This window comes from Bos mutus, chromosome 27 (genome assembly GCF_027580195.1).
Source record: "Bos mutus isolate GX-2022 chromosome 27, NWIPB_WYAK_1.1, whole genome shotgun sequence".
Classification (NCBI taxonomy): domain Eukaryota; kingdom Metazoa; phylum Chordata; class Mammalia; order Artiodactyla; family Bovidae; genus Bos; species Bos mutus.
In genome coordinates, this window is record NC_091643.1 from 25725163 (window position 1) to 25751171 (window position 26009).

The window sequence follows — 26009 nt, forward strand, 5'->3', positions numbered from 1 at the left end:
AGAAACAAGTCAAGTGGCAGGATGTAGGGAAATGCATAGGGACAGCAGTGCAGGGCTAGAAACCATAGTGAAACCATTATTTGGTCTTTGTTAAAAGACAAGCAGAAAAACACAAATCATTTGTCTTATAAGGGCTTATTGTATTTTTCTTCAATATTTTATTGTTTACCTTAAGGAGTGGGTAAATATGAAATGTGTTCAGTGGAACGTTGCCTTTAATTTTTCACATGCTTTTGAAAGGGAAATGGAGAATAACAAATGGCCTGAATACTGACCCAATACTTTCTTCTCCTTCAAGTCTATTTATTCAATTATAGCAGCACAAGCTTCACTAGTTAGGATCCAACCATTTGAGAAAAAATTGGGGGATTTTAGCCTTTTCTTTGCTGAAATATCTTGGGGATAATGGAGTCGAAATTAGGACTAATAGGAATCAATTCATTCAGTCTTGACAGTTAAAGTAAATCACTTATTCGTGGACATGCGATTTACTCTTGAGTTGTATTTGGCAACTATAAGAGTACAGGGTGTGGAATTTACTCAGCTAGAAAAGTCCCTTGAAATTCCCAGCAATTTCATAAAACCTTAGGAGTTCAGAAATGCACAAACCTTTGGAAGACAACAACCTTGATTACTCTTTCTGCTGAGAATGACTAAGCTGGATTTTCATTCCTAAAGAGGAAGGTTGACGGATGAAAGTGTAAAGTTTATAGTCCTCCTCATGGGGTGAGGTACAAGGTGGGTAAAAGAATTACTCAGCTAGCAAGAAGATGACAGTTCTCTGTAGCAGGAATAGAGTACTGCCAAAGGGAATGCAAATAAAGATGTCAAAAGAGCTTAGTCTGTGACAAATGTTTTGTTACTTAATGTTCTATTCTAATTTCCTGTGTCTCTCAGTCTTACAAACTCATACTAGATCCGTGGATCTTCTACTCTTTTTATATCTAAATACACGGTAACAGTTGAGAAATAACCAAAGATGAGATGTGGGGTTCACAGTTAAATAATTTCAAAGAGAAAAAGGAACATGTTAAGTCAAAACTTCTAGTGTGTCAAGATATTCATCAAACATTATGCTTGTTAGAAAAGACTTGTTCATTTTTGCTTAAAGAGGAAATAGCTTTTATTATTCACACACATGGACACATGTATTGTTTCAATATCAAAATTTGATGGGCAGGATTACTATGTAAACTCAAAGATTCCTATTCTGACTAAATCCGAAGTTTCTAAATGTTAAAAAGATTAGTTTATCCCCAATCATTGTTCTGCGACCTAATTACAGACTGTCCCTTTATGGTGTTTAAATAAAAATAAATGCGGGAATAATCTCATGAATTAAAAAATAGCAACCTCCATTAAAAAAAAAAAAAAGATACAAAATTTTAGATTGGGTTCCTCCCCTTTAGAAATTAGACAACTTCTCTTGAGTCTTTCTCCCTGTGTACAATGCCTCCTAGCCTTTGTGGGATTGAAAGAATTTGGTGCCAGAGGCTATGGGTATTATTTTCCTCAAAGTCATTAATCATTATTTGCATAAGGAATCTGTGTTATACCATAAAAAGAAGTTTATATTATCAGAGTCTCTATTGCTTAGGACATTTACTGGAACAGATAATACTCTTGTAGCCATGTTGCTGTTTATATTTCCAGTTCTTTAATGGAGTTCTTAACGGCTTTATGAGGTGCGTGCGCTTTCACTGAGATTTTGTACATGGCTCCGTTTCTGCAGTGAAGCCCTAAACCTTTAATCAGGTAATCTTGGGAACACATGTCTTAAAGAAATTAAGGACGGTTTAGAGTAATCACATTTAAAATGTACATGTAATGCACCAATTACTGTCGCAAAGAGTCGGGTACGACTCAGCGACTCAACAACCACAACGCATCAATGTGAATCTGGCACTTTGTCAAAGTGAACATTACTGATAGATGAATAAAGATGTTTACCATGATATTAAGCAAAATACGGTAGACCTTTCCATCAAACTGATAATAATATACACTCACTGTTCAGTTCATTCCCAGTGTTTCCTCTTTTTGGATTAAAATTAATAGAGTTTCACACTGTGTCTTTAATCTTATCAGAGACTCTGAAAGTAAACAATAGCGCAGTGTGAGAAACCTTGGCTGTGTAACTCTTAGGCTCTTGGAAACAAGCATGGCTTTCTTTTCAGCCCACCCCTAAATCATCCGGACTACCTATTCACTTTACTGGGATTCTCAAAAGAGCAATTAAACACTGCAATAAACAGTTTACGGTCTTTATTGGCGTACTGAAGCGACTTGGCAGCAGCAGCAGCAGTACTAATTGACACAGCATGCTCATCTGGGTTCTATGTAGTACGGTCATTGTTTTACGTCATTATCATTATTTTCTTATCTGCAAATTCTTCTCAGCATAAAAAGTAAATCGGGGACAAAAATCACACTTTAGAAGAACTCTGCTTACAAGTAGCCTCGGAGATGCCCCTGAGGCTGGGCCCTCCGGGGAAAGCACGGATTCACCACCTGGCAGAACTCTGCGTGCCCCACTCGCCCGCGCCCACCGCCTGAGCCGGGGTCAGAGCGCTCGCCCACGTGCCGGGCGCTCGCTGCCGCGGACAGACCCCGCGGCGCTGCGGCCGGACCCGCCCACCTCGCGGATTGGCCACACGGGCTGGACGGTGCGCGCGCGGGAGGAGGGCTCCGGCGGGGGTCGGCGGGCGCGGGGGAGGGGACAGGAGGGGGCGGTGCCAGCGGGCCAGGCACCGCCCCCGAACGCCAGGGACCGCCCCCGCGCGGCTACACCCGCGGCGCCCACGTGCCCAGCCCGCTTTCCGCGGCGCCGCAGCCCCGGCGCTTTTCTCCGCGCGGACCAAGCGAGGCAGCAGCCGCTTCTTCAGTCTCCCCGAGTTAGCTCCAGCCGCTCGCCCGCCACCGCCTCCTCGGCGCGGACCTCGCACAGCCCAGTAAGTTGCCAAGTGTCCGGCGGCGCGGAGGGGCCGCCGGCAGGGGCGGCCTGGGCACCCGGGCCTGAGGGAAAGAGCCAAGACGGGGGCGTCCCGGGCCACGTCCAGCTGCGCGCAGCTGCTGGGAGGCCGCGCTCTGGCTCCTCGGAGACGGGGAGTTCCGGGCTGCGCCTCGACTCGCACGGTTCCAGGTGCTGGGAAAGCCGGGGGGTGGCCTAGCGCGGCGAAGCCGCGGGTCCCCGTGGCCTCTCGGGTCTCGGGGGTCCCTGGGCACCACCCCCACCGGGCGGGACAGCCAGGCCTCGCTGGCTCTACATGCTGACGGGTCCCCTGGAGGCTCTCGGGTTACCGACAGGACCCCGCTCCGAGCTCTGCAAATCCATTCACACCCTGAGCTGCCGGGAATTGGTGGGACAGGTAAAAATGGTCCGTCGTGGTGTCCGTTTGAGGGAGTTTTAAGTATATGGGTGCAGTTTTAAACCCTTTTGAGATGGGCTAGACTCTTTCAAACCTATTTCATGCCGTCTTTAGCCTTGAACTCCAAATACCATTCTTAACGTTTTAGGGACTCACTCAGCCTCCGAGTATCCGTGAACTTTGCAACTTTTCAGAGACCGCATCTTAACGATATTTACAAGAAATCCGCTCTCAGAGTTATATGAGTCGTTTGAGGTGGAAACTACCCAGATTTCAGGAGTAAAAGTTATCAGTTATCCGAACTCTCAAATATTTATGCAGAACTGCCTTCAAAACCGTTTAGGTGACTCGTTTACGCCTGGTAATAAGGTTTATCTAGTCATTTCTCAGAAACATTCATCCTTTTAACTGGGGTCTAGGGACGGGGAGCCTGGTGGGCTGCCGTCTCTGGGGTCGCACAGAGTCGGACACAACTGAAGCGACTTAGCAGCAGCAGCAGCAGCATCGTCAGATTTTATTCAAGCAGAGCTGTCGGAATCCTGGCGGGGACTTCAGATACGAACTTAGTGTGTCTGTGACCTATACCTTAATATTTTTAATTCTTGCTCCAGGCAGTCTTTAAAACTTCTGTCACTTCTTTCCCCACCTCAGCATGAATAATAATTATTTCGTCAGGAAATTACCATCATTGGTGCCTGTGATCTTCTTCTAGAGGATGTACAGGGTAAGAATATGCTAATTTTGTGTTAATAGTTGTTTTCCCTTTTTGTAATATTAAATCCTTTTTTCTTTTAATCGCACTAAAGCTTAACATGAAATGATTTCTCAGTGCAGAAGAACATAAACATTTTTTAATTTCTCTCCTGAAAAGTTGCTATTTGGCTCCCCTGGATGACTGTGCAAGCCACATTATTTGTTAGGGTTTTTCATTTCCTTCCTTGCTCCTCATTTGTTTTCTGTTCTGTGCCTTGAGTAGGGGAACTTCATTACCTTAAGGCACTTTAATCTTTTGGGGTTTGTGCCTTAACCTTGAAGACCATGGTGTCTCCAAAGATTGAGTTTGCAGAATCCTTGGCCTCAGTTAACTTAGCCTGTCAGTAAAGCCCTTTTGATTCCAAGGTTTCTAATCATTATCGCTGGATTTAGAGGTTGGAAGGGAAGAGATGGTAGCTGTTGGAGTTCTGAAAGTCTGAAAATACTCTGGAGTTTTTTGTCTTGTATGCTCATATGTTTTTATCATTGGGACATATGTGTCTGAAGGATTTTGAAGTTCATGTTTCTTGCTTCCCACTGCAAACCTACTCACCTTCTCTGAGTGGGGGGTGGTCTCCTTTCTAGAGTGTCCACTTCATTCTCTTATCTGCCTGCCTTGAGTCATTTATCATTGTTTCTTCTGTCTCTTCTGGCCAGACATGGAGCCTTTCTATGGCCATTTCTTCTCATTTTTAGCCTTAATTTTTCAGATGGACCCTTCCTCTTAATTTCCTTTGGTGACTTCTCTATTGAGCCTAGTTTCTGTCTTCACTTCTGTTTTGTTATATTTGCTTACTGCTCTGTATATCCATATCTATCTCTCTATACATGTATGTATTTTTAAAGTGTTCAGAGCCATCTACTGGTTTTATCCTGATGCCCTTCAGTGACCAGCTTTCAGAACAGAACCTTGAAAACACCTCGTAGGTTGCTATTTGTTTTATTATTTCCCCAAACAGGATATGAATACATTGATTTCATGGACTGGCTACTTGTAGACTACTTACTGCAAATCATACATTTAGATCAAAAGCAACATTTTCAGTTGAATATATTTCTGCATATTCGCAGACTTAGTACTGTGTGTCCATTTGGCCATGTTGTCACCCAACTGAATTCCGAAAAGCTCAGTTAACTAAGATTACAGTGACAGGATGCCACTTGTCGAAATGATTTGAAAACTTAAGTGGTCAACTCATTCCTACACCTTTATCTGAATATTCAAAACCATGTAGATATAGCCTGGATAAGAAAAAGAACACAATGAAATTGTTGTGTTCATTGTTTTCTGTGGTAGTAGCTTTTCATTTTACAGCCTGGCACATAACATGTGCTTCTTATTGTAGAGTGAAAGCCACTGATTTCAGTACTTTAAGAAAGGGTGTTATGTCAGTCTTCAAAGGAAAGTACTGAGTCCTACTCTGTACCAAGCCTTAGATATCCAAAAGTAATGTGTAGCTCCAATTTTGGAGGCATACTACAATCATTTTACATTCCGGAAACTCACCATTGATGGATGTTAAGAGTAATTTTTAATTTTGTTGTCATTTTATATAAAGTAACAACACCTATAAACAGATGAATTCAGTACTGTCTACACCAGAAAGCAAGCAAGGAACACATTCTCTAAAATATGAAGATGATGCTTCTTACTATTCTGTCATCAAAGTACATGTGCTTTGGTGTTTTTGTTTTGCTGGTAGTAACAAATTTGTCCCAACTCATCTTACATTGTCCTTTCATTGTCTTTCTGGCTATGTTATAAAATCTGGTATCTGTGGAAATGTTGTAGATGCTGTAGACAAAACCAAAGCAACAGTTGGGGGTTCAGCTCCACCAGGCTCTACCTAGTTGATCAGGCTCTAACTAACTGACTTAATCAGAACATGATTTATCTTTTAATTTTTTTGTCCAGTTTAGTAAAAGCTATTTTATATTAATCTGTGAAAGCAAGCAGTATGCTATTATTTGTCACGTGCTAATGGACTGTTTTAAACTTTCTGTGTTTCTGAGAATAGCCTCTGCTGCCATTAAGTTAACCTTCTCATCGGTAAATATAGTCAGTATTGACTTAAGCTTTGAGTTAATGTGTTTTTTGTTTATAAGTCTGGATTTGAACATGTGGGTCACATCTCTTCTGTTCCTATTTAGAATTTTGCTTTGGATATCTTGCCTCAGAAAAGTCTGGTTCTCTTGTTTTTCTGGGTGTGTATGAATATGAATACTTGGTTGAAAAATCTCAAAGTTTCTTACATCTAAGGTTGATGTGATGACTTAGTGCTGCAAATGTCATGTGTTTAATTTTATGCCATCTCCTTATCCCACTAGAAAAATAAATAGATAAAGCCTACATGCCCACACCTATTCTTGTGCTGCATACTGGCACCTCTATTCAGAACTTGAGTATTATCTGGGATTCGGCAGTGAGGTGGATGAGATAAGAACATTTTATAACCTTTCTTCCAGGAGCTTGGGGGAAAAAAAAAAGCCCTGTGTTATACTCATTTTTGGAATAGTTTGTGAACAATACACAACAAAGAATTTTTATGTTCCTTGTTGATTCTTGCTAGTTTTTCCCTCAGTTGTGGGGAAAATCCTTTTCTTTCCTTAGCCCACTCTGGCTTCATCAAGGCTCCCTAAGTCTTCATACAGTCATACCTTGTACAGGGCTGTTTACACTCTCCAAGCCCACTTCCTTGCAGTGGAGACCTAGTGATCACAGTGGACAGACCTTGATGTCTCCAGGGATGCTGAATAATACTGTAATTAAGATGCTCCCATATTTAAACTGTTGCCCATCTTAATTTTTTTCCCCAGGTTTTACTGGGTCTTTCCATTTAATAACATATGCTTATCTCTTTAAGAAATCAAATATGACATAAACCTTCAAGCCCACTTTTTGTTCATTCTACTCCTTTGTGGGCAAAAAATGTTACTTGGGGTTTGTAACTTGATCTTAATTGAAAGATAAAAGCTGACTGGTTAGGGTCTTTTCTTGACTTGACTCTGATATGTAGCTGTCATCTGGTAAATGATGATAATGATGATAGTCACTAGTGGAATGAATAGTTACTATATATTGAACCATAAGGAAAGAATGGGTTCTCTTTGCATGTTCAACTTTATTTACTCCCTCAATGTGAACTTGGAGCAGATATTCAGAATGCTCTTCAATTTCTACTTTAAAAAATAATACTAAAATCTCTAGAATTCGAAATATATTTCAGTGTTGGGGATGGCAGATTATCTCTGTATCACAGGCAGTTTTTTTTTTTTTTTTTTTCCACAATATGTATATCCTTTGAATTGTTCTCCCCACAATCCTCATCCATCCTGTCTGGTTTCTTTAAAAAAAAAAGTATCCACTTGGTGGGGTTTTATTTTTGTGAAACTATCATGCAAATTTTATACTTTTTAGCAATTGTATGTGCAACCAAATTACTGAATACTGGTTTGATACATAAGGATTCCCTTGGAATAGGAAATATGACTTTGATTCTGAGAATATCCTAGAAGATAATCCATTTGGAGTCTTCCACAATCGGAAGTTAGCTAATCCATTTTGGATAGGTATGTGTTACATATGGCCCAGCCCGAGAGTCTGTAGAGAAGCAAAGAATAAATCAGTGACTTGGTCCCTATTCCCTGGGCTTTGACCACCCCTGAAGGGTTAATAAGTACACACACAGTGGGAAGAGAGTGAGCCATACACAGAGCTGAAGGTATCAGGTGGAGAGATCTGTTGTAAACTTCTCTTCTTAACAGTGTGTGTTGTGATCCTGACATAGGCTGAACGCTCCGTGAATTTCAAGTACTGTTGTCTTCACCATTACCGTTACTATTATTGCTGTTAATACCACTGTCACTCTTCCTCCAGTTACTCCCTGGTGAAACGTGAGTCACTTAGTCTTGAGTTCTGGTTGAGCATTTATTTACCAAAATTTGCTTGAGGGAAAAGGCAATAATACTTAACTAAATCATTTGACAGAATTGCCTGTCATTTATTAGCCTGACACTCAAGAAAGTTGTGATCTTTAACTAAAAATTCAAACTATTCTGAGAGGTCTTAGAGGAAAATTAAAACACATAAGAAGATTATGTTTTAGGTGGAAAATTTGAAGAGTAAAATCTTTCCAAAAGAGCCGTCGAGTTAAGAACATGAGATTATCCTAACTTCTCACTTTGACAGTTGAGTTGTTCTGTTGGTTAAGCTTGCTGCATTTATGACAAACTTAATGACTTGAAAACCCATAAGGGACCTTGTCAGGAATATAAAGATCACAAGAGGCCTTCAGCCATCGCTCCCACTTTGCTTCTCCTGAAGGAGTCCCTCTGAAGTCCAGGAAAACAGTCCTTGTCTGCAGTTTGGTGTGGGTGCCAGCTTAGACTGGACGGAGGACTGATGAAAAATGCTGGTAGCTGAAGAGATACTTTTCATTTCCATGTTAGAGAGGGAAGAGTTCTTTTGTTAAAAGGAAACACATTCAATTCAGTTCCTATCATTGACCCGGAAGAAGAAAGAATGTTCTAAAAGAAATTATATAACTGAAAATATATTTATGGTCATCTTTAGCATAGCTCTTGTACTGTACAAGGAGAATTTCTATGAAGACATGGAGCTGGGTACCACTGTTTTACCTTCTGAGTTTCAGACTCTTGTGAATGTACCTTTTCCAAAAAAAATTTGATAATTGTTCTTGAGTGGCAGTGGGTGTGTGTGTTGGGGGCAGAGAGTTGACTTACATCCTCAATCTAATAGGCAAGTCTTTACTTAAAGGAATTTTGGAGCGAATTTATTTCTCCTCGGTAAAAATCACTTCACAGAGTTTTTGTTTAATGGACCTCAAATGCTCTGAATTCCTTTAATCATAATTCTTTGTTTACAGTACACTTGGTCCTGCCTTTATAGGCTCATGTATGTCCAATAAATATTACCCATTTTAGATTGTTGGATTGGGCGATGGGTGGAAGCTCACTGTATTATGATTTTAAAATAATATATGAATAAATACAATTTTAAATTTCCCCTAAATAAATCAGTAAATAAAAATTTCACAAATGTGTCCTTTGGGTTTTTCCTTCGAGTGGAGCACATATGTACTGAATGAAATTTTCTTTTCATTCAGAAGGACAGCTTTCTTTAGACAGTGATTTTTTTTTCTCCTAAAATTCCTTTATATTCACTCTCATAATGTTTCTCATCTTTTGAAGCAAAGGGTACTTATTATTTTTGCAGGGGGCTTATAGTCCACAGAATATTGGCAATTTACTTAGGTGCTTATCCTGATAAAAATTCTCATGAAAACTTCCTGATAGGATGTTCTCTGGGAAAAGCCTGTATCCAAAAATTTCAGACTATGCTGTATAGATTTTTAATCTACTTTAATGATCATATTAAACAACATAATTTTGTACTTTATTTCCATATGCCAAGTTTTAAGTGGCCTCTTTAATTCTGTTGTGATTTGAGCAATTGTCTGGGAGACATTTTTTTCATGAGGCTGGGGTGAGCTTTGATATTCCATCTTAAGGGGTCATCAGTATTCTAGAGTGTTTGGGACACATTAGGAATTTACCTTTGTCCCAAGGCAGCCTATGCTAGAAAACAAAGGTAAGTTGACTATAATTCATCTGGCAAAGTGAGATTGCTGTTTCTATTTTTAATTTTTGACATTTTACATTGATCTAGACTTTCAGGAAGGAGTTGATAGGAGTAACAGCCTTCATCCAAGTCTAAAACCTCCTGAGAGTTTTTTCATCCCTTTGAAATTAAATGGCCCCGCTGAGTGGAGCCTGGTGGGCTGCCGTCTATGGGGTCGCACAGAGTCGGACATGACTGAAGCGACTTAGCAACAGCAGCTGAGTTTTTTAGTGAGTCTCAGCCCTTGGAGTAAGCGCTGAACATGAACTGCGTGCCGTGTGCGGATGTGTCTGAAGAGGTAGATGAGAGGCGGGCGGGGCTCCTACTTTAGTCTCTATGGAGCTTCATGGTGTTCAGAGTTACTGCTTTCCTCTCTTTGGCTTTTTAATCTGTATTACAAGGGTACATAGTCATATTTGGAGGAGAAATCCAAGGTCATATTCTTTTTTGTAGACTCATATTAATGTTTATGATGTGAGGTCCATGCTGTTTATAAGCAGACTCTGAAATATAACTGTGCAACTCCTGAAAGACCAGACAAGTGAATCAGGTGGGAGAACTAAAGCGATTCAGGTTGAAAAAGCAAAGATTACATTCACTTACTGTCTTTTCTAATGAAAGGCTTCATGACAAGTTTCATACAATTTTTCCTGAACTGTATTTGAACTGCTTACAGTTCCTTGATATATGATATGGAGAAGGAACTCTTCCTTTAATATTCTTTCAATTCTGATAATGTTTCTTCTACTTCCGTAGAAGAAAGAAGAAAGCACACACATGCATGTGAAATGCCCCTACCCCTTGAGAGTTCAAGAATCCCTGAGTTTCACCAAGTGGACACCTAGGGTTCCTGCAATCCAGACTAAGATCCCTGAAATTCAGAACCCATTTCAGCCCCTGGGAAAACTATCTTAGGAGAGTGCCTTTGGGGCATGATGGGGCATTCTCGGTCACACATTCTCCCCTTATTGATATAACATTGCTTGTGGCTGCTGAGAAAGGGCTCAGAGGTCAGGGCGGCCGTGGGGAGCTCTGAGTTGAGGAGCTTGGACAACAACCCAGGGATGACCATTCCCATGTGTACCATGGTGGAAGCAGTTCCCTGAACTTGAAGGCATACTTTGGGCTTTTAATTGTCACCAGCATCAAATTCCTCTAGAATTCTCAGAATTCTTCTCTCCAGTTCTCAAATGCACAGATTTCTGTGGACTAGGACCTATGAACCAGTAAATAAATTTGATTCTAACTTTAGCACAGATCATTGATGAGTTATAATCACAAATGGGAAGGAAAAAGAATGGATAATTGGCTTTCCCTGGTGACTCAGTGGTAAAGAATCTGCCTGCTAATGCAAAGAACACAGGTTTGATCCCTGATCTGGGAAGATTCCCTGGAGAAGGAAATGGCAACCCACTCCAGTATTCTTGCCTGAAGAACCCCATGGAGCCTGGCATGCTACAGTCCATGGGGTCGCAGAATTGGACATGACTTATCAACTGAACAACAGCAACAAGAATAATCAGTGCTCTCTTTTCTTGTCTAAAATTGTAACACCTTTAGCATGACATTTAAAATCTAACCTTATGGCTCAATATCATTCTGACATGGATCTTCTTATGGAAACATCTGGAATTTAATAAAGTTATAGTTTAATAGAACTAAAGAGGTCGTAATAAAGACAAATCACTGTTGAGCCTTGTTAGTTTTCAAAGTATAAAACAACTAACTGAAAACTTTTACTTGTTATATTTGTTTAATAAGGTGCCTATGGGTTTCCCAGGTGACTCAGTGGTAAAGAATCCGCCTGCTAGTGCAGGAGACACAGGAGATGCAGGTTCGATCCCTGGGTGGGGAAGATCCCCTGGAGAAGGAAATGGCAACCCACTCCAATATTCTTGCCTGAGGAATCCCATGGACAGAGGAGTCTGGCGGGCTACAGTCCATGGGGTCACAAAAGAGTCAGGCACAACTGAGCAATTGAGTGCATGCACATACACACACACACACACACACACACTCTCTCTCTCTCTCTCTCTCTCTCAATAGTAGCAAAGCAAAGTGAATACTTTTTAAGTTGGTTTCTGTATAGAAATGCTTATCTTTTGCAAAACTTGCTTTGTAAGTGGTTCAGGTCATTAATGTTTTGTTGCTAAAATCCCTCTTTTAAATGCATTACGCTTGTGACACAGTGGTTGTGTAGGCGGAGTAGGATTTGTGTGAAGTATTCATCAAGAAAATAGCACAGAGTGCATTTCCAGGCTGTGGAGAAACACCGTGGTGGGTGTTGATAACATTTGTAGTACTAGAGCTTTGAGAACATGTTCTGGGCTGGGGCCTGTTGTAAACTCTCTGAAAACTTAGAATTTCACCTTTAAAAAAAAATTAGTTTTTCATTAGATGATCATACACGATTAAGGCACAGCATCCTGGAAGTTTGGTTCTACCACTGTGAAGATGGTGAGACACTCTTGTGATAGTGAGTTTTGTATTCCATACTCTCAACTTAACGATACACTGAAAGCTGTCTTGTGGGCAGTTTCAGAAGCTTTGGAAGGAAAGCTTGGTTTCCTTTGGTTTCGTCTCCCATTCCCCCAGTCAGAGACAGTTACTGAGTTCCTTGCTCTCTGTATGTGCCAAGCACAGTGCTAGGCAGATTCAGAAGGGTAGTAAGCTCCTGAGAATGACATTTTAGAACTTTTAATAGTTTAAGAAACTGAGATCTTATGACTTGTAACTTATCTGAGGTCAAAACTGCTAGGGGCAGAGTCAAGACTTGATTTCAAGGGTTTTGACTTAATAAAAGCACTGATTTCTGTCAGGGCATCCTGCTTTCATAAAAGCAAGTCATAATCACTATAATACACTAAGGTCGTAGGAATTTTATAAATGGGGATCAAAATGCAATTTTAACTTAAAAGTTTTTATATGTTAAAATTTCTTAGAAATGAACATATTTGATAAGACATTTTAGTAATAATGATCAGTTTATGATGTGAACAGCTTTGTTAAGTAGCATATTTTAGCCCCCAAATGTAATCTTAACCTAAAAATAAAAAGACTACACAAGGGTTTTCAGCCATCTCATCATTAGGATTTTTGCCTCGTAAGTGGTACTTTTTAAACAAGTTCTGTTTGGAGTGCTGTTCTGCTATCTTAAAAAAAAAAAGCTGTTTGGATTTTTACTTTTTCTGATCATAGCTAACAGATGGTTTGCACTTAGTTCAGTGAACCAAACAAAAAAAGAACAGACTATGCATAAAATTTCTGTTGACAGTGCATTTTATCTCACTGAAACAGATCATATGAATTTTCTGAATAATGAATAGCATATTTATATTATTCTGATCTTGTTTGCTACCGAGTGCAAAAGAAGTGCGAAAGACAAACGACCTACCATTATCATTTTAAAAGTTATTCTTGTAAATTCTTTGTCTATACTTACTGCATTGCTAACTCTGTGTTTGTTCCTTGCAAAAAGAATTGTTCCAGCGACTTTGAAAGCATAAGGCACTATTTATCGCATTGAACTAGTAGACATAGTACCAGATTAATTTTTATGAATTATAAACAGTTGCAGTCTTATATTTGACTTTCTGTTGATTCGTCATCACCAGCCCTGTTCATCGTTGGGGGCTGATGCCTCTGTGTGGTGGGAAGGGTGGAGGTATTGGAGACTTCAGGCGGGTATTAGTGAAGCGGAGGTAGCTTGACTAGCGAGGGGTGCAGGGAACATGTGTAGTAGTTGGTACCAACAGTAATTGAAAGTTCAAGACCCTTCTGTTTCAGGAATGGGCCTTTATTTCATCACCTGTGATTTTAATTCATTACATATCTGACCAGAGAAAGTTTGAGCTATGTAATTTCACTTTGTATGAATGAATCAGAATTCAGACTATTTGCAAGAATTGGAAGAAAAGTGCTCATTTTATTGAATTAAGTATAATTTCTGTTGAGTGAAATGAGTGCAAAAATCTTACTTTTTTGCACTCTGCAAAATGATGTGGGTAGAAAAATGTTTTAAGGCAGAGAAGAATCATTTTTCTCTAGTATTCTATCCAACAAAACATGTACTGCAGTTATTTCTTGAAATGGATTTTCCATGGTGTCTTTAAAGGCATAATATACAGCATTGCTGGTTTTAATAAGTCTTGAGATTCTAGCTCAGAAGAAGCCTACATATTTCATTTTAAGCAGAACCATGCCTAACCATTCCGCACAGGTGTGTGTGTAAGAGTGAGCTGGAGATTATACATGTGCAGACATTGCTGCAGGAAAATAAAAATTTCCTAACTGGCATCATAAATGACAGATGTTCATATTTAAAAGCAAAACATTGAGACTATCTATAAGTGGAGAAAACATTCAGCATTTTGTCATTAATGACTGAATCCCCAGTACATCTATATAACAGCATAGTTCAGAAAGGAAAATCCCAAGCTTGTCTCAACCCACAGAGAGTATGTAAATATCAAAAACACATAATAGTATTGGTTCTTCCCTGCAAGAGTATGTGAGCTGTCCTTGTAGGACTACTTGGGAGCAGAGCAGCTGTGCACATCTGTGAGGCACCCTTGACCTCACAGGGTCTCCCGTTGATTGGGTCCCAATTCCCCAGGTCCAAGCGTGTAATACAAATGAGTAAAACAGGTTAGTGCAGCATAGTAAGGAATGATTAAAAACTGTGGTGAACTAGAGAGCAGTCAATTTTAAAAACACTACATACCCCAAGACATGCATTGGGAGCTGGGAAGACTGACTGATAAAACAGAAAGAACCAAGCAACAGAGGAATGGATAGGGAAGATGTGTCGTGTATACAGTGGAGTATTATTCAGCCATAAAAAAGAACAAAATAATGACATTTGCAGCAACATGGATGGACGTAGAGATTGCCTAGTACCGAGTGAAGTAAGTCAGACAAAAGGACAAATATCATGTAATATCACTTATATGTGGAATCTAAAAAAAAAATGGTACAAATGAACTGGCTTACAAAACAGAAATAGTGTCGCAGATGTAGAAAACAAATGTGGTTACCAAGGGAGGAAGGGCGGGGAGGGATAAACTGGGAGATTGGGATTGACATATATACGCATATGCACTACACTACAGATGAAATAATGACCTGCTGTATAGCACAAGCAACTCTGTTCAGTACTCTGTAATGACCTGTATGGGAAAGGAATCTGAAAAAGAGTGGCTATATGTATATGTACAACCAATTGCTCTGCTACAGCAGAAGCTAACACAACATTGTAAATCAACTGTACTCCAATAAAAATTATTTTTAAAAAGTCAAAAGGCAAAAAGAACTGAGCAGAGTTGCTGACCTTGTGAGAACGTTGCATTGTGGAATGAGACTGCAGCCCAGTAAACCCATATTTGTATTGTAGATCTCTTTAAATATGTCAGAACATTGGCATGTATAGCAATTCCAAATCTATTTTCCTTTCTTAAAGAGACACATAGAAAGAGAAATACTGGGAAATATTCATATAGCAGCTATTGATGGGACTTGATTCCCTGCAACTGTCTGATTCTGGAATGACCTACATTTTTAGGTTTTCCACATTTTCCTATTCTCTTAAAGATACTTGGAGTGGAAGCAAAACTCAGGGGTTGAATGTCCTTTCCCTGTTTCTTGGATCTCATATTCATCTCTTAGGCTTGCTTCACTATCCTTTCATTCAGTCAAAAATATTCAACTGAAAACTGTCAACTAAAGCCTCATCTCCAAACAGATTCTATTGATATTTTTTTCAAATTATGAATCACAGCTTCCTTAAATCTTGGGAGCATAACAGTAATAAGGATAAAGATAGTGGAGACTGATAAATTTTGCTGGCATGAGAAAGAAAAAAAAAATCTTCTGTTTGTGTGTGATCTGAATATTCCCAGCATTTACTATTGTGATTTTCTGGGCAAAGTATGTGCAGGATAGAGCTCTTCTAGTCTTGTGGAAGATTGCCTTATATATGATAGGTAGTTACATTGGTTGACGTTGTATTACTTGCTACTTGGAATGAAATGTTCCATATAGGAGTACAAGGGGGAGGGGAGAGAAAGAGGAATTGCAGTTGTTAATGCAAAAATAGATTTGTTGTACATAGTGAACCTTTAAACTTAAGAGTTTACCAAATCAATAGTTATTTGATCTGAATAATGGATATGTAATGCTGTAATTGGACTCATCGGAAAAGACCCTGGGAAAGATTGAAGGCAGGAGGAGACGGCGACGGCAGAGGATAAGATGGTTGGATGACATCACTCAATGCACATGAGTTTGAGCAAACTCTGGGAGTTGGGGATGGACAGGGAAGCCCGGTGTGCTGCAGTCCACGGGGTCGCAATGAGTTGGACACAACTGAGCGCCTGAACAACAATGCTGTCATACCCCATCTCTATCATGAGGATATGCCTTGTGGCTTTTTTTTTTTTTTTCTAGTCGTTGTGAACTTACATGATTATCACTTTTTTAGAAGGTGAGGTTTGTGGGAGGTTTGTGGCAAGATGGACTTTGGTATAAAATAACTACCTTTTATCTGACTATTGGTTTATACCTATGCATAAAATTATGAGAAACTTAATCAGTCACAAAAAAAGAAATTATATCGTTTAATAATAGAACCTGAGTTGGCAGACCAAGTAATTTAGCTAACACCCTTTTAACTAAACCTGATTCCCCACATTTCTGAATCATTCTGAATCATGTGTCCTCTGTTTAAAATGACAGTAACCTGACACCTTTCTTGGAAGGCAGCTGCTAATGTGTAGCAACACTGTTAGGTAGGGAGTGCTGCCTGGTATTGGGTAGTGTCTTACTCTTTTTATTGTTGCTGTTTAGTCGCTCAGTCATGCAACTGAGCGGCCCCATGGACTGTAACCCACCAGGCTCCTCTGTCCATGGGATTCTCCAGGCAAGAATACTGGAGTGGGTTGCCATTTCCTTCTCCAGGGCATCTTCCTGACTCAGGGATCAAACCCGCATTTCCTGCATTGATAGCAGATTTCACTGAGCCACCACGGAAGCCAGCACACTTTTTACAGTATATCCTTTATTTGTAGTTTTGTCTTCTATTATAATATGGATAGAGTCCTTGTCTTCTTACACATAGCCAGTCACATATTTGAAGAAAGTTATCATCTCTTCTCTAAGACTCCCCCCCACAAGAATGAAAAAAAGGAAAATGTGGAAATATGACCAACTTATATTTCTAAAGCTCTTTGCCCAAAGCTTTTCTTGTACTTAAACTTTATATCACTTCTGTAACATCTGTTTCCAAGATGGGATGACTGAGAATCCAGGGACTTGCCCAGATAATGGCTGGTAACTCTCAGAATTAACTGGCTACACTCAGAGCAGAGTTCCCTCTCTGGGACCCCTCTCCATCCCTGCTTATCATGGCTCAACACCTGCAGTGCTTCTAAGTCCCTTCAAGTCATGACATGGTTTCCCGAGCCCTCACCCTATCCTGGTCGCTCTTCACTGGATGTACTCGGTCAGCATTCAAGAAAAGGATGGTGGCCACAGCCAAGTATCCATCCGTTCAGGAAATACTTGAGTGACTGCTTTGCGCCAGGCATTCCCTAGGCATTTGGGGGTACACCAGTAAACAAAGCAGTCAAATGAAATTCTTGCCCCCATGAAGCTTATCTTCTGAGAGTTTCCATCCGGAGTCAGGCCCCTGCCACCACAACCAGCAGCCAAGAGGAGTTTGAAACAGGGGACTGGAGAATTGGAGTAGCTGGTTCTGAGCTCTTAAGAAGTAAAATGGGAATTCTGTTGTTGTTCAGTCACTCAGTCATTTCTGACTCTGCGACCCCATGGACTGTAGCACACCAGGCTTTCCTGCCCGTCACCATCTCCTGGAGCTCACCCAAACTCATGTCTGTTGAGTTGATGATGCTGTTCAGCCATCTCATCCTCTGTCACCCCCTTCGCCTCAGGCCTTCAGTCTTTTCAGCATCGGGGTCTTTTCCAATGAGTTGGCTCTTCGCATCAGGTGGCCAAAGTATTGGAGCTTCAGCTTCAGCATCAGTCCTTCCAACAAATATTCAGGGTTGATTTCCTTTAGAATTGACTGGTTTGATCTCCTTGCTGTCCAAAGGACTCTTAAGAGTCTTCTCCAGCACGGTTTGAAAGCATCAACTCTTAGGCACCTTCTTTATGGTCCAACTCTCAAACATCTGTACATGACTACTGGAAAAACCTATATGAAAACTTAAAATGATGTATTAAATAAGAATTATGGTATCTCTGCTTGTGTCTCCCTTTCCATGCCTTCAAACAGATTCCTTCTGTGGACTGAGAAAATAATGTTGGCTTCTACTGAATTATACCAATTTATTTCCAGGCACAAAATGAGACCACAGAACAACTTTTGGTAATAGGAGAGAAAGGCCTCTGATATTATCAGAAGCCAGTTGAAATAAAATCTAAGCAAAGTGAAAACATGAAAGATGTGATTTGCAGGGCCTAAGACTTTATTTGTTCTGGGATATGTTTTGAATTCAGACATATGAGAAGAACTAAAGATCTTAAGATATTTGAGAACCTAAGAGATGGATAAGGAATGAACCAGATAAATTGCAAAATGAATACAATGTTTCAGCAACTGTTGCATGTTTTTATAAAAATCATAAAATTTGCAGGAAGCCTTTTTTTATGGGATTGTTTGAACTTTTTGTAGCTAGAAGTAATGAGTTTTACTATATGTTAGAATTTAAATACAGACATAAGTTATGATACGTCTCTGGTTCATCGGTCCTTGTAAAATGTCCCCAATGCTTAAATTTTAATAACTATTACAGTTTCAATCTTAAGGTAGTAGTGGTTCATGAATTTGGAAGGTTAAATGCTACTGGAGATGAGATGAGATTTTAAAATTCCAAAGCCTGCCAGATACATTTTTGATATCTGGGTGATGCCCTTCATCATGGGCTGGGTCTTAACTTAGATGGTCTGCCAGGAGCCTGGGAGCAGCTGGAATCTTGCATTTCTTCATATGCTGCTGCTGCTAAGGCGCTTCAGTCGTGTCCGACTCTGTGTGACCCCATAGACGGCAGCCCACTAGGCTTCTCTGTCCCTGGGATTCTCCAGGCAAGAATACTGGAGTGGGTTGCCATTTCCTTCTCCAAGGTGTGAAAGTGAAATGTGAAAGTGAAGTCACTCAGTTGTGCCCGACTCTTAGCGACCCCGTGGACTGCAGCCTACCAGGCTCCTCCGTCCATGGGATTTTCCAGGCAAGAGTACTGGAGTGAGTTGCCATTGCCTTCTCCGATTTCTTCATATAGAAGTGGTTATATGGCAGAGAAAAGAACGGGCATGAGCTTTGGAGCTATGCAGAACTTGGCTTCATATCTAGCTCTGTGATTTTGAGCAAGTTCCTTAACACCTCTGAGCCTCAGTCTCATCACCTGTGAATGGGACAGCGTTTCCTCTGAGGTGGTCATGAGGATTAAATAATGTATGTCAAGTGCCCAGAACATAATAGAGCAATGAATGACCCCAATTATTACTTTTTATTTTCATTTCCCAGAGCCTGTGGTAAATGGCCTTGCTTATAAATGAAGTCCTTATTCAATGGTTTTTTGTTTTTTGTTTTTCTCTCTCCAGAGAATAGTCTCGAGTATTTACTCCTTTTTTTTTCTTTTTCCCCTGCAAGGGGAAAACTAAACTAAAGGAGCAGTATCCCCTAGCTCTGTCGATTATGCGGTTCTCTTCAGCAAGCTATCTTGAGCTGCATGATGTAATTGTTAGCTAACCTTGGCTTTTAACCAAGCTGTGGCGACAAGTTTCTTTCCTTAAGGCATGCTCTAGATAGTATTTCATCTCAGTTTAGAATGTGTACTTCATAACTGGACTATTTGTTGGCAGGGAACTGCCTGTGCTTCACTGCAGGACATGTTGGTGAGCTCTTTGCTTGTCCAAGCAGCGTCTCCTCCGTGCAGGAGACAGAGAGCATGGGAACTCTGAGCTCCGAAAGGAAGACACGCTTCACACTTGTCTCCATAGGTGGCACAAAGCTGCCAAAACTTCAGCAGCGGTAACAAAACAGAAACATTGTGAGACTTTATTCCTTTGCTTCTGAAAGGCTCATGCCTATAGTATATCTTACTGTGGAGAGTCAGACTTGATTTAGTGGCCTGACTTTGCTCCATGCTAGCGGATACTTCACCTCTCTAAACTTTGGTTTTCTCAACAGAAATTACTTTCACCTCAGAAAAGTAAACATATTTTAGCATCTTTTTCAGTTCAAGCGTGTGTGGTAATTCCCAAAGGGGTTATGTGATGACACACAAAGTTTCTGCCTCGCAGGCTTATCAAATGCATATGTGTCAGGGGTGGTGTGAGAAGCCAAATACATGTAGTGCACCAATCCGGGGCATAGATGAGGAATGCCGTCCAGAGACATGGATGTGTCAGCAGACCTTAGTGGGCTTTTGAAAGAGGGGCCTCTTCTGCTTGAGGGAATCATGAGGAAGTTTTATGAGGAAGACAGGATTTGAAAAGGATCTTGAGAAAGGAGTAAAGGGATATGTATTGGGTTGGCCAAAAATGCTCATTCGGGATTTTCATAAGATGTTACAGAAAAATCCAAACAAACTTTTTAACCAACCCAATACAAACAGAGATTGAGGCTTGAAAGGCATTCTTGATGGGGAAACAGCAAAGAACTCTGAAAAGTGTGAGATCTCTTGGCAAAAGAGCACACACTTCTCTTTGACCAAAGATAGAATGTAAGGGAATGGGAGGGCGGCAGGAAGGGACAGAGAAGAGGAATAATAGTGATAGCGCACAGTTATTGAGCACCTACTGTGTGCCAGGCACTGATTTAATCCTAAAGAAGAGAAGGATGGAAATGCAGATTGGGTCATAGTTTGGACTGTGGATGATGAGATAAAGAGTTTGTAATTTGGTTGGAAGTGAGGTGTCTGAATTGCAGGAAGGAATAATTGAGCTCCTGTGAAGTGAGAACCATGAATGAACTGAGGTTATAGCAATAAGAAGGGTGTTCACAGAAATTTTTAATTGAGGTGACCAAGCGTATTGGAAGTCCCCCACTACAAAAAGAAATGAAGTCGCCATAGGCAGTAGTGTTAGTGTTTTCTTATTTGTAAATTCCAGGTCTTTGAAAAAAGACGATATATTCTAGAGTATTATGTTAGTTTATTTTATACTCCATTGTTGATTTGTGACCACAGAAGTGCTATCTAAAAATTTACAGTATCTTAAAAGCAAATCAATTCTGTTACCCTCTTTAAGGTTACTTAAATTTTTAACCTGGAGTCAAAATGCATGTTACCGAAATGACCCACTGTAAACCCATTTCAGGCTTAGCATTTTTTAGGTACAATTTAATTTTGAAAGAAAACGCATAGTACATGATGGTATTTACTCTTCCTAGTTTGTTGACATTATTGATTAGGCTAATATATGCTAGGTAACTACATTTTTCCCCTCTTTATCTTTTTTTTGTACTCCTTGAGCTTTTTACAGTCCTTACCTTCTAGGAAAAACATACTCCAAATATGAAATTGTGTCATTTTGATAGAGGGAGGCTGAAAACATATTTACAACTTCAGAAAAAGTGCAGAGAATCCTTATAGAATTTAGGCAAGATTTGACTTGCTTTCTGCTTCTCCGCACACACAGAAGAGCTTGTGAATGGCCCGTGTTTGTTCTCTGTGATTGACAGGAAAGCAGGACTGGAAATAGTTCACACCAGATTAATTTGTCAGGATGGGGATTGTTTCTTGACGGTTCACTCTAGGCATGCTGTTTCCCTCCTGTTAGCTTTGTCACCTTCTTGGTTAAGGACTCACACCGAGGGAATTCTGCTGTCGGACCCCTAAAGAATCGCCACCCATCCAGGGGTCCCAAGACCCTGGGCCAGACCTGCTCACTGAGAAGACAGCCCAGAGGTGACGCCAGGGGAACCAAGGGCCTCTCTCCGGCTCTCTGGCAGCACAGCTCTCGTTACCAGAGGGTGCTGGGAGACGTTTGGCTGAGGAGGAAGGCTCGAGGAGAAGCCTTGAAGCAAGCCCAGCTTTTTTACTTTGTGTCCCTGCCCAGAATGATGCATGGGCTAGCGGGTAGCCAATTAGGAAAGGTCAAAATGAAACCCACATGTGAGGGCGCGTTTCTTAATGCTTTCATTTCCCCCCTTTCTGCTGGGGCCTTCTTTCAGGAGATAGGACCCAGTGGCCATGCGCAGGGAAATTGTGTTTGGAATTCCTTTTAACTGAAGCTACAGAATATCATTGAGACTGTGCCCTAAAGACTGTTGTGGTGGTAGCAACACAACCTCTTGGGCAAGGGGATGCAAATGATCCAGGGTCTGCTGGGGCCCCGAGAGATGAGAAGCCTTGCTGGCCGCAGAGAAGCAGGGCTGAGCCTGTGTGCTGGGACTGAGTGCTCTCTGCGCTCCTTTGACACCCTGGTAGCTGGTCAGGAGGGGGCAGAATCCTTACCCTGTCCTACCGTATTTTCTCAGATGTTTGTCTTCAACACCTCCTGTTATTACCTGGGCGCACACACGGACACCTGAAATAAAGACTAGGTTCTCGGCTTCGCAGAGCCACAGGATGCCACTAGGAACAAGCTCTTGGCGTATGTGTTAAGTTGTCCTGTGCTTACTTGGCTGTGTACAGCAATAGCATTTTATTGGAAGTGGAAAAATTACCAAAAATTATTGATCGGGGCAAGGATCAAAGATGACTCAGAAGTAGACTCTCTCCCTGCACCTAGATAAAGTTGTGACCCAGCATGGAACCATGTTTCTGTGTATTCCCCGCCCCCGTATTTTTGCTCCATTTATGTTATTATCCTTTCAGCCCACCAGAGAAGTTTGCTTTAATTTTTCAAGCTGAATAATATCCTTCACTGAGTGCTTTCAATGTGCTAGGCCCTTGGTCTGCTCCATTAGAAATAATATTTTGGTTAGAAGCATTTCTCTATTTGAAGAAAAGGGAAATGTTTAGAAGTCTTTTTAAAAGCCAAATAAACAGACTCTAGAAAATGAAACAAGAAAGTGGCCCAAAATTGTGGTTGTTATTATTAGTATTTGTTGCATTTTTTTTTTCCTAATGCCTCAGTAAATTATCTTTACACCCACAGAAAGCTGTCCTAGACAAAGGACACTACACAGATATGAGTTTGGAGAACTGTGGGAGTGTGGCAAATCTGGAGGGAGGCACAAGTGATAATCCAGAAAGATTTGTTTGCCAGATTTAACTTGTCAATGAACTGCTTACCTTCAAATGATCGCGGTAGAATCCTGCATTCTGTGTGCTCTGGTAGCGACTGAGTGCGTGTGAGCTTGTGTTCAGAGGACATTAAGCAACTGGATGGTGTGAGGGCTGAAGATGATGAAACATTTTGCTGGTTGCAAACAGCGACCTTCCCGAAAGCAGGATCGTTGGAACCTTCCTGTGAAAGATTCTTAAACAAACTTGGTCTTTGTTAACGTTAGATAAATAAAATAGAGAAGCTGAGTAGTACAAGTTTAAGGAATTCAAGAATTTGCACAAGCTCTACTTTTTGGGAATATTCATAAAATGTTTGTCTTTTGGTGACATGGAAATCATTTGCTTAAACCTTAGAACATTCCCTAATGACCATCTAGCAGACTCCGTCTATGTATTTAAAAGTCAGATTTATAAATACTCAAGAGAAAATATGAAAACAATTTCATGGACTGTGCTGCTTAATTGCCCAGACATGTCTGACTCTTTGTGACCCCCTGGATGGTAGCCCACCAGGCTCCTCTGTCCATGGGATTTTCCAAGTAAGGATACTGGAGCGGGTTGCTATTTCTTTCTCCAGGTGATCTCCCTGACCCAGGGATCGAACCTATGTCTCCTGCATTGGCAGGTGGGTTCTTTACCACTGAGCCACCTGGGATGTCCCATGGCCTGTATGTAACCCTAACAGATAATACTATTTAGAAAGAAGGAAATGCAAATAGAGTTGTGCCTCTATACTTACGAATGCTGAACCCAAGAACAGGGACCCTGTGAATATGCAGGGTAGGTTATAGGACTCGTGTATCTGTGGATTTGGGTAGCTGTGGCTGGTCCTGGAACCAATCTCCTGAGGATACCTATGCACAACTGTACAATCAAAACCCTAGTCAGACCATGAATACTCAAGAGTGAGGACCGAGAAGGGCACACAGCAGGAAGGTTCACGGTGATTGTTGCAGGAGTCCGAGGGGCTCAGACTTCAAAGATGGGAGAAAAACCTATGAATCTGTGGAAAAGAGCCCAGGAACATTTGAGCTGAATCTTTATGAAATATTTAATCAGGAAGGAGAAGAAAAGCAGACCTTGGAGTGGTAGCAGTAGATGACTGAGGGAAGGCAGAGGTGCTTTTGTGTTCAGGAGAAAGTTGGCTTTCTGAGAAGAAAAGAAGATAGATACCCAAAAAGAAGCTGAGGCCCAAGTGGGTAAGAAAGAATGCAGCTGCTTTAAACTAGCTCACAAAAAAGCAACAACAAAAAGTAGCTCACAGTTTCAGACCTTGATGAGTCACATCTTGCAGTATTAAAATAATTTGTAGATATGAGTCTGGAGTGATCATCTGTCATCTTGGAGGCACCCTGTACTCCAAGAAAGGGAGCACACAAAGGAAAGAACCAGTAACCCTTGTCTTCAAAACAGAGACCAGTGCAGATCCTGGAAACCACAGATCAGGGAGCTGGATACAGTCCATCAGCGAAATTCTAGGACTGTGTGGTGCATTCTTGGAGAAAAAGTGACCACTTCCCAAAAAGCATCGTGAGTTCACCAAGAACAGTTATGCCTAACAAACTCCATACCCACTTTTTAACTTGTTATGAGAATGGTGGATTTTAAAAGTTTAAGCATGATAATTAGCATTTTGGCAAAGCATTGAATATCATGTGTTGTGATAACCTTGGGCTAAGCTGGAGAGAAATGTGGATCTCTAGCTGTTTGCACAGTATACTGAAATTGTTGCTGAGTGGGTCAATAATGGCTCGGAGCGACAGTGGTGGTGGCATGCCACGGTACTGTGTCCTTCACCCTGTCGCATTTTATCATTTACTTGGATTAGGATAGAAGTCATGCTGGTTAAATTTGCAGTGACATGAAGATAGGTAAGATGCTTGATACTCTGATGTATAGATTTGTGTTACATAGAATCCCAAATAATATGAAACTTAAAATTCTGAACTGAGGTTTGAAAATAATCAGTGAAACAAAATGGAATCATGAAGACAGTCTATGTAGATGACTTTGAGAAAAAAAGACCTGAAGGTTTTAGCTGACTACAAACCAAGTATGAGTCATTCATTCAGTGAACATATGTGTACTGACACCTCTCCTTTCTATTTCTATCACTGTGAGTACACTGGGAATGCAGCAAATCAATAAAATACAGACCTTGCTTTCCAGAAACTTAGTGTAAAGGAATGTATTGGTTTCTGAGGGTTGCCATTAAAAAGTACCACAAACTGGGTGGCTTAAAATAACCAAAAAAATGGGGATTTCCCTGGTGGTCCAGTGGTTAAGGCTCAGTGATTCTAGTGCAGGGGACCTGGGTTCGATCCCTGGTCAGGGAACTAGATCCTGCATGCTGCAACTAAGACCCAGCACAGCCAAGTTAAAACACAAAAAATAACAAAAAAAATGTATTGTCTCACATTTCTGGAAACTGAAAGCCCAACTCAAGGTGGCAGCAGGGCTGTGCTTCTCTGAAACCTGGAGGGAAGAATCCCTCTTTGCCTTCTGTGGCTTTTGGTGATGTCCGTCAGTCTTTGGTGTGTCTTGGTTTGCAGCTCCATCTCCAGTTTCTGCCTCTGTGATCACATGGCATTCTTTATGTGCATTTGTGTCTTCACACAGCATTTTCTTCTTATTAGGACATCTCTGCTAAGTCACTTCAGTCGTGTTTGACTCTGTGCGACCCCATAAACGGCAGCCCACCAGGCTCCCCCGTCCCTGGGATTCTCCAGGCAAGAACACTGGAGTGGGTTGCCATTTCCTTCTTCAATGCATGAAAGTAAAAAGTGAAAGTGAAGTCGCTCAGTTGTGCCCGACTCTTAGCGACCCCATGGACTGCAGCCCACCAGGCTCCTCCGTCCATGGGATTTTCCAGGCAAGAGTACTGGAGTGGGGTGCCATTGCCTTCTCTAAGGACACCTCTGATATTGGCTTAATACGCACCCTAATGACTTCACCTGAATCTAATAATATTAGCGAAGACCTTGTTTCCAAATAAGG

The 26009-nt window shown here is 41.0% G+C and overlaps 1 protein-coding gene across 3 annotated transcripts in view; it reads left to right on the forward strand.

Moving 5' to 3' along the window:
- The first annotated feature begins 2794 nt into the window (after nucleotides 1-2794).
- SLC7A2 (solute carrier family 7 member 2) overlaps nucleotides 2795-26009 on the forward strand; it is a 71861-nt gene continuing 48646 nt past the window's right edge. The window contains exon 1 of one of the 3 annotated variants that reach the window (XM_070364383.1): nucleotides 2795-2951. Coding sequence is in view for 2 of the 3 variants with exons in the window: in XM_070364382.1 (XP_070220483.1) it covers nucleotides 3267-3368 (102 nt within the window). In the remaining variant the exon portion in view is untranslated. Of the gene's footprint in view, nucleotides 2952-3013; nucleotides 3369-26009 lie in introns of those variants that run through there. The other 2 variants (XM_070364382.1, XM_070364381.1) reach the window with 2 other exon arrangements.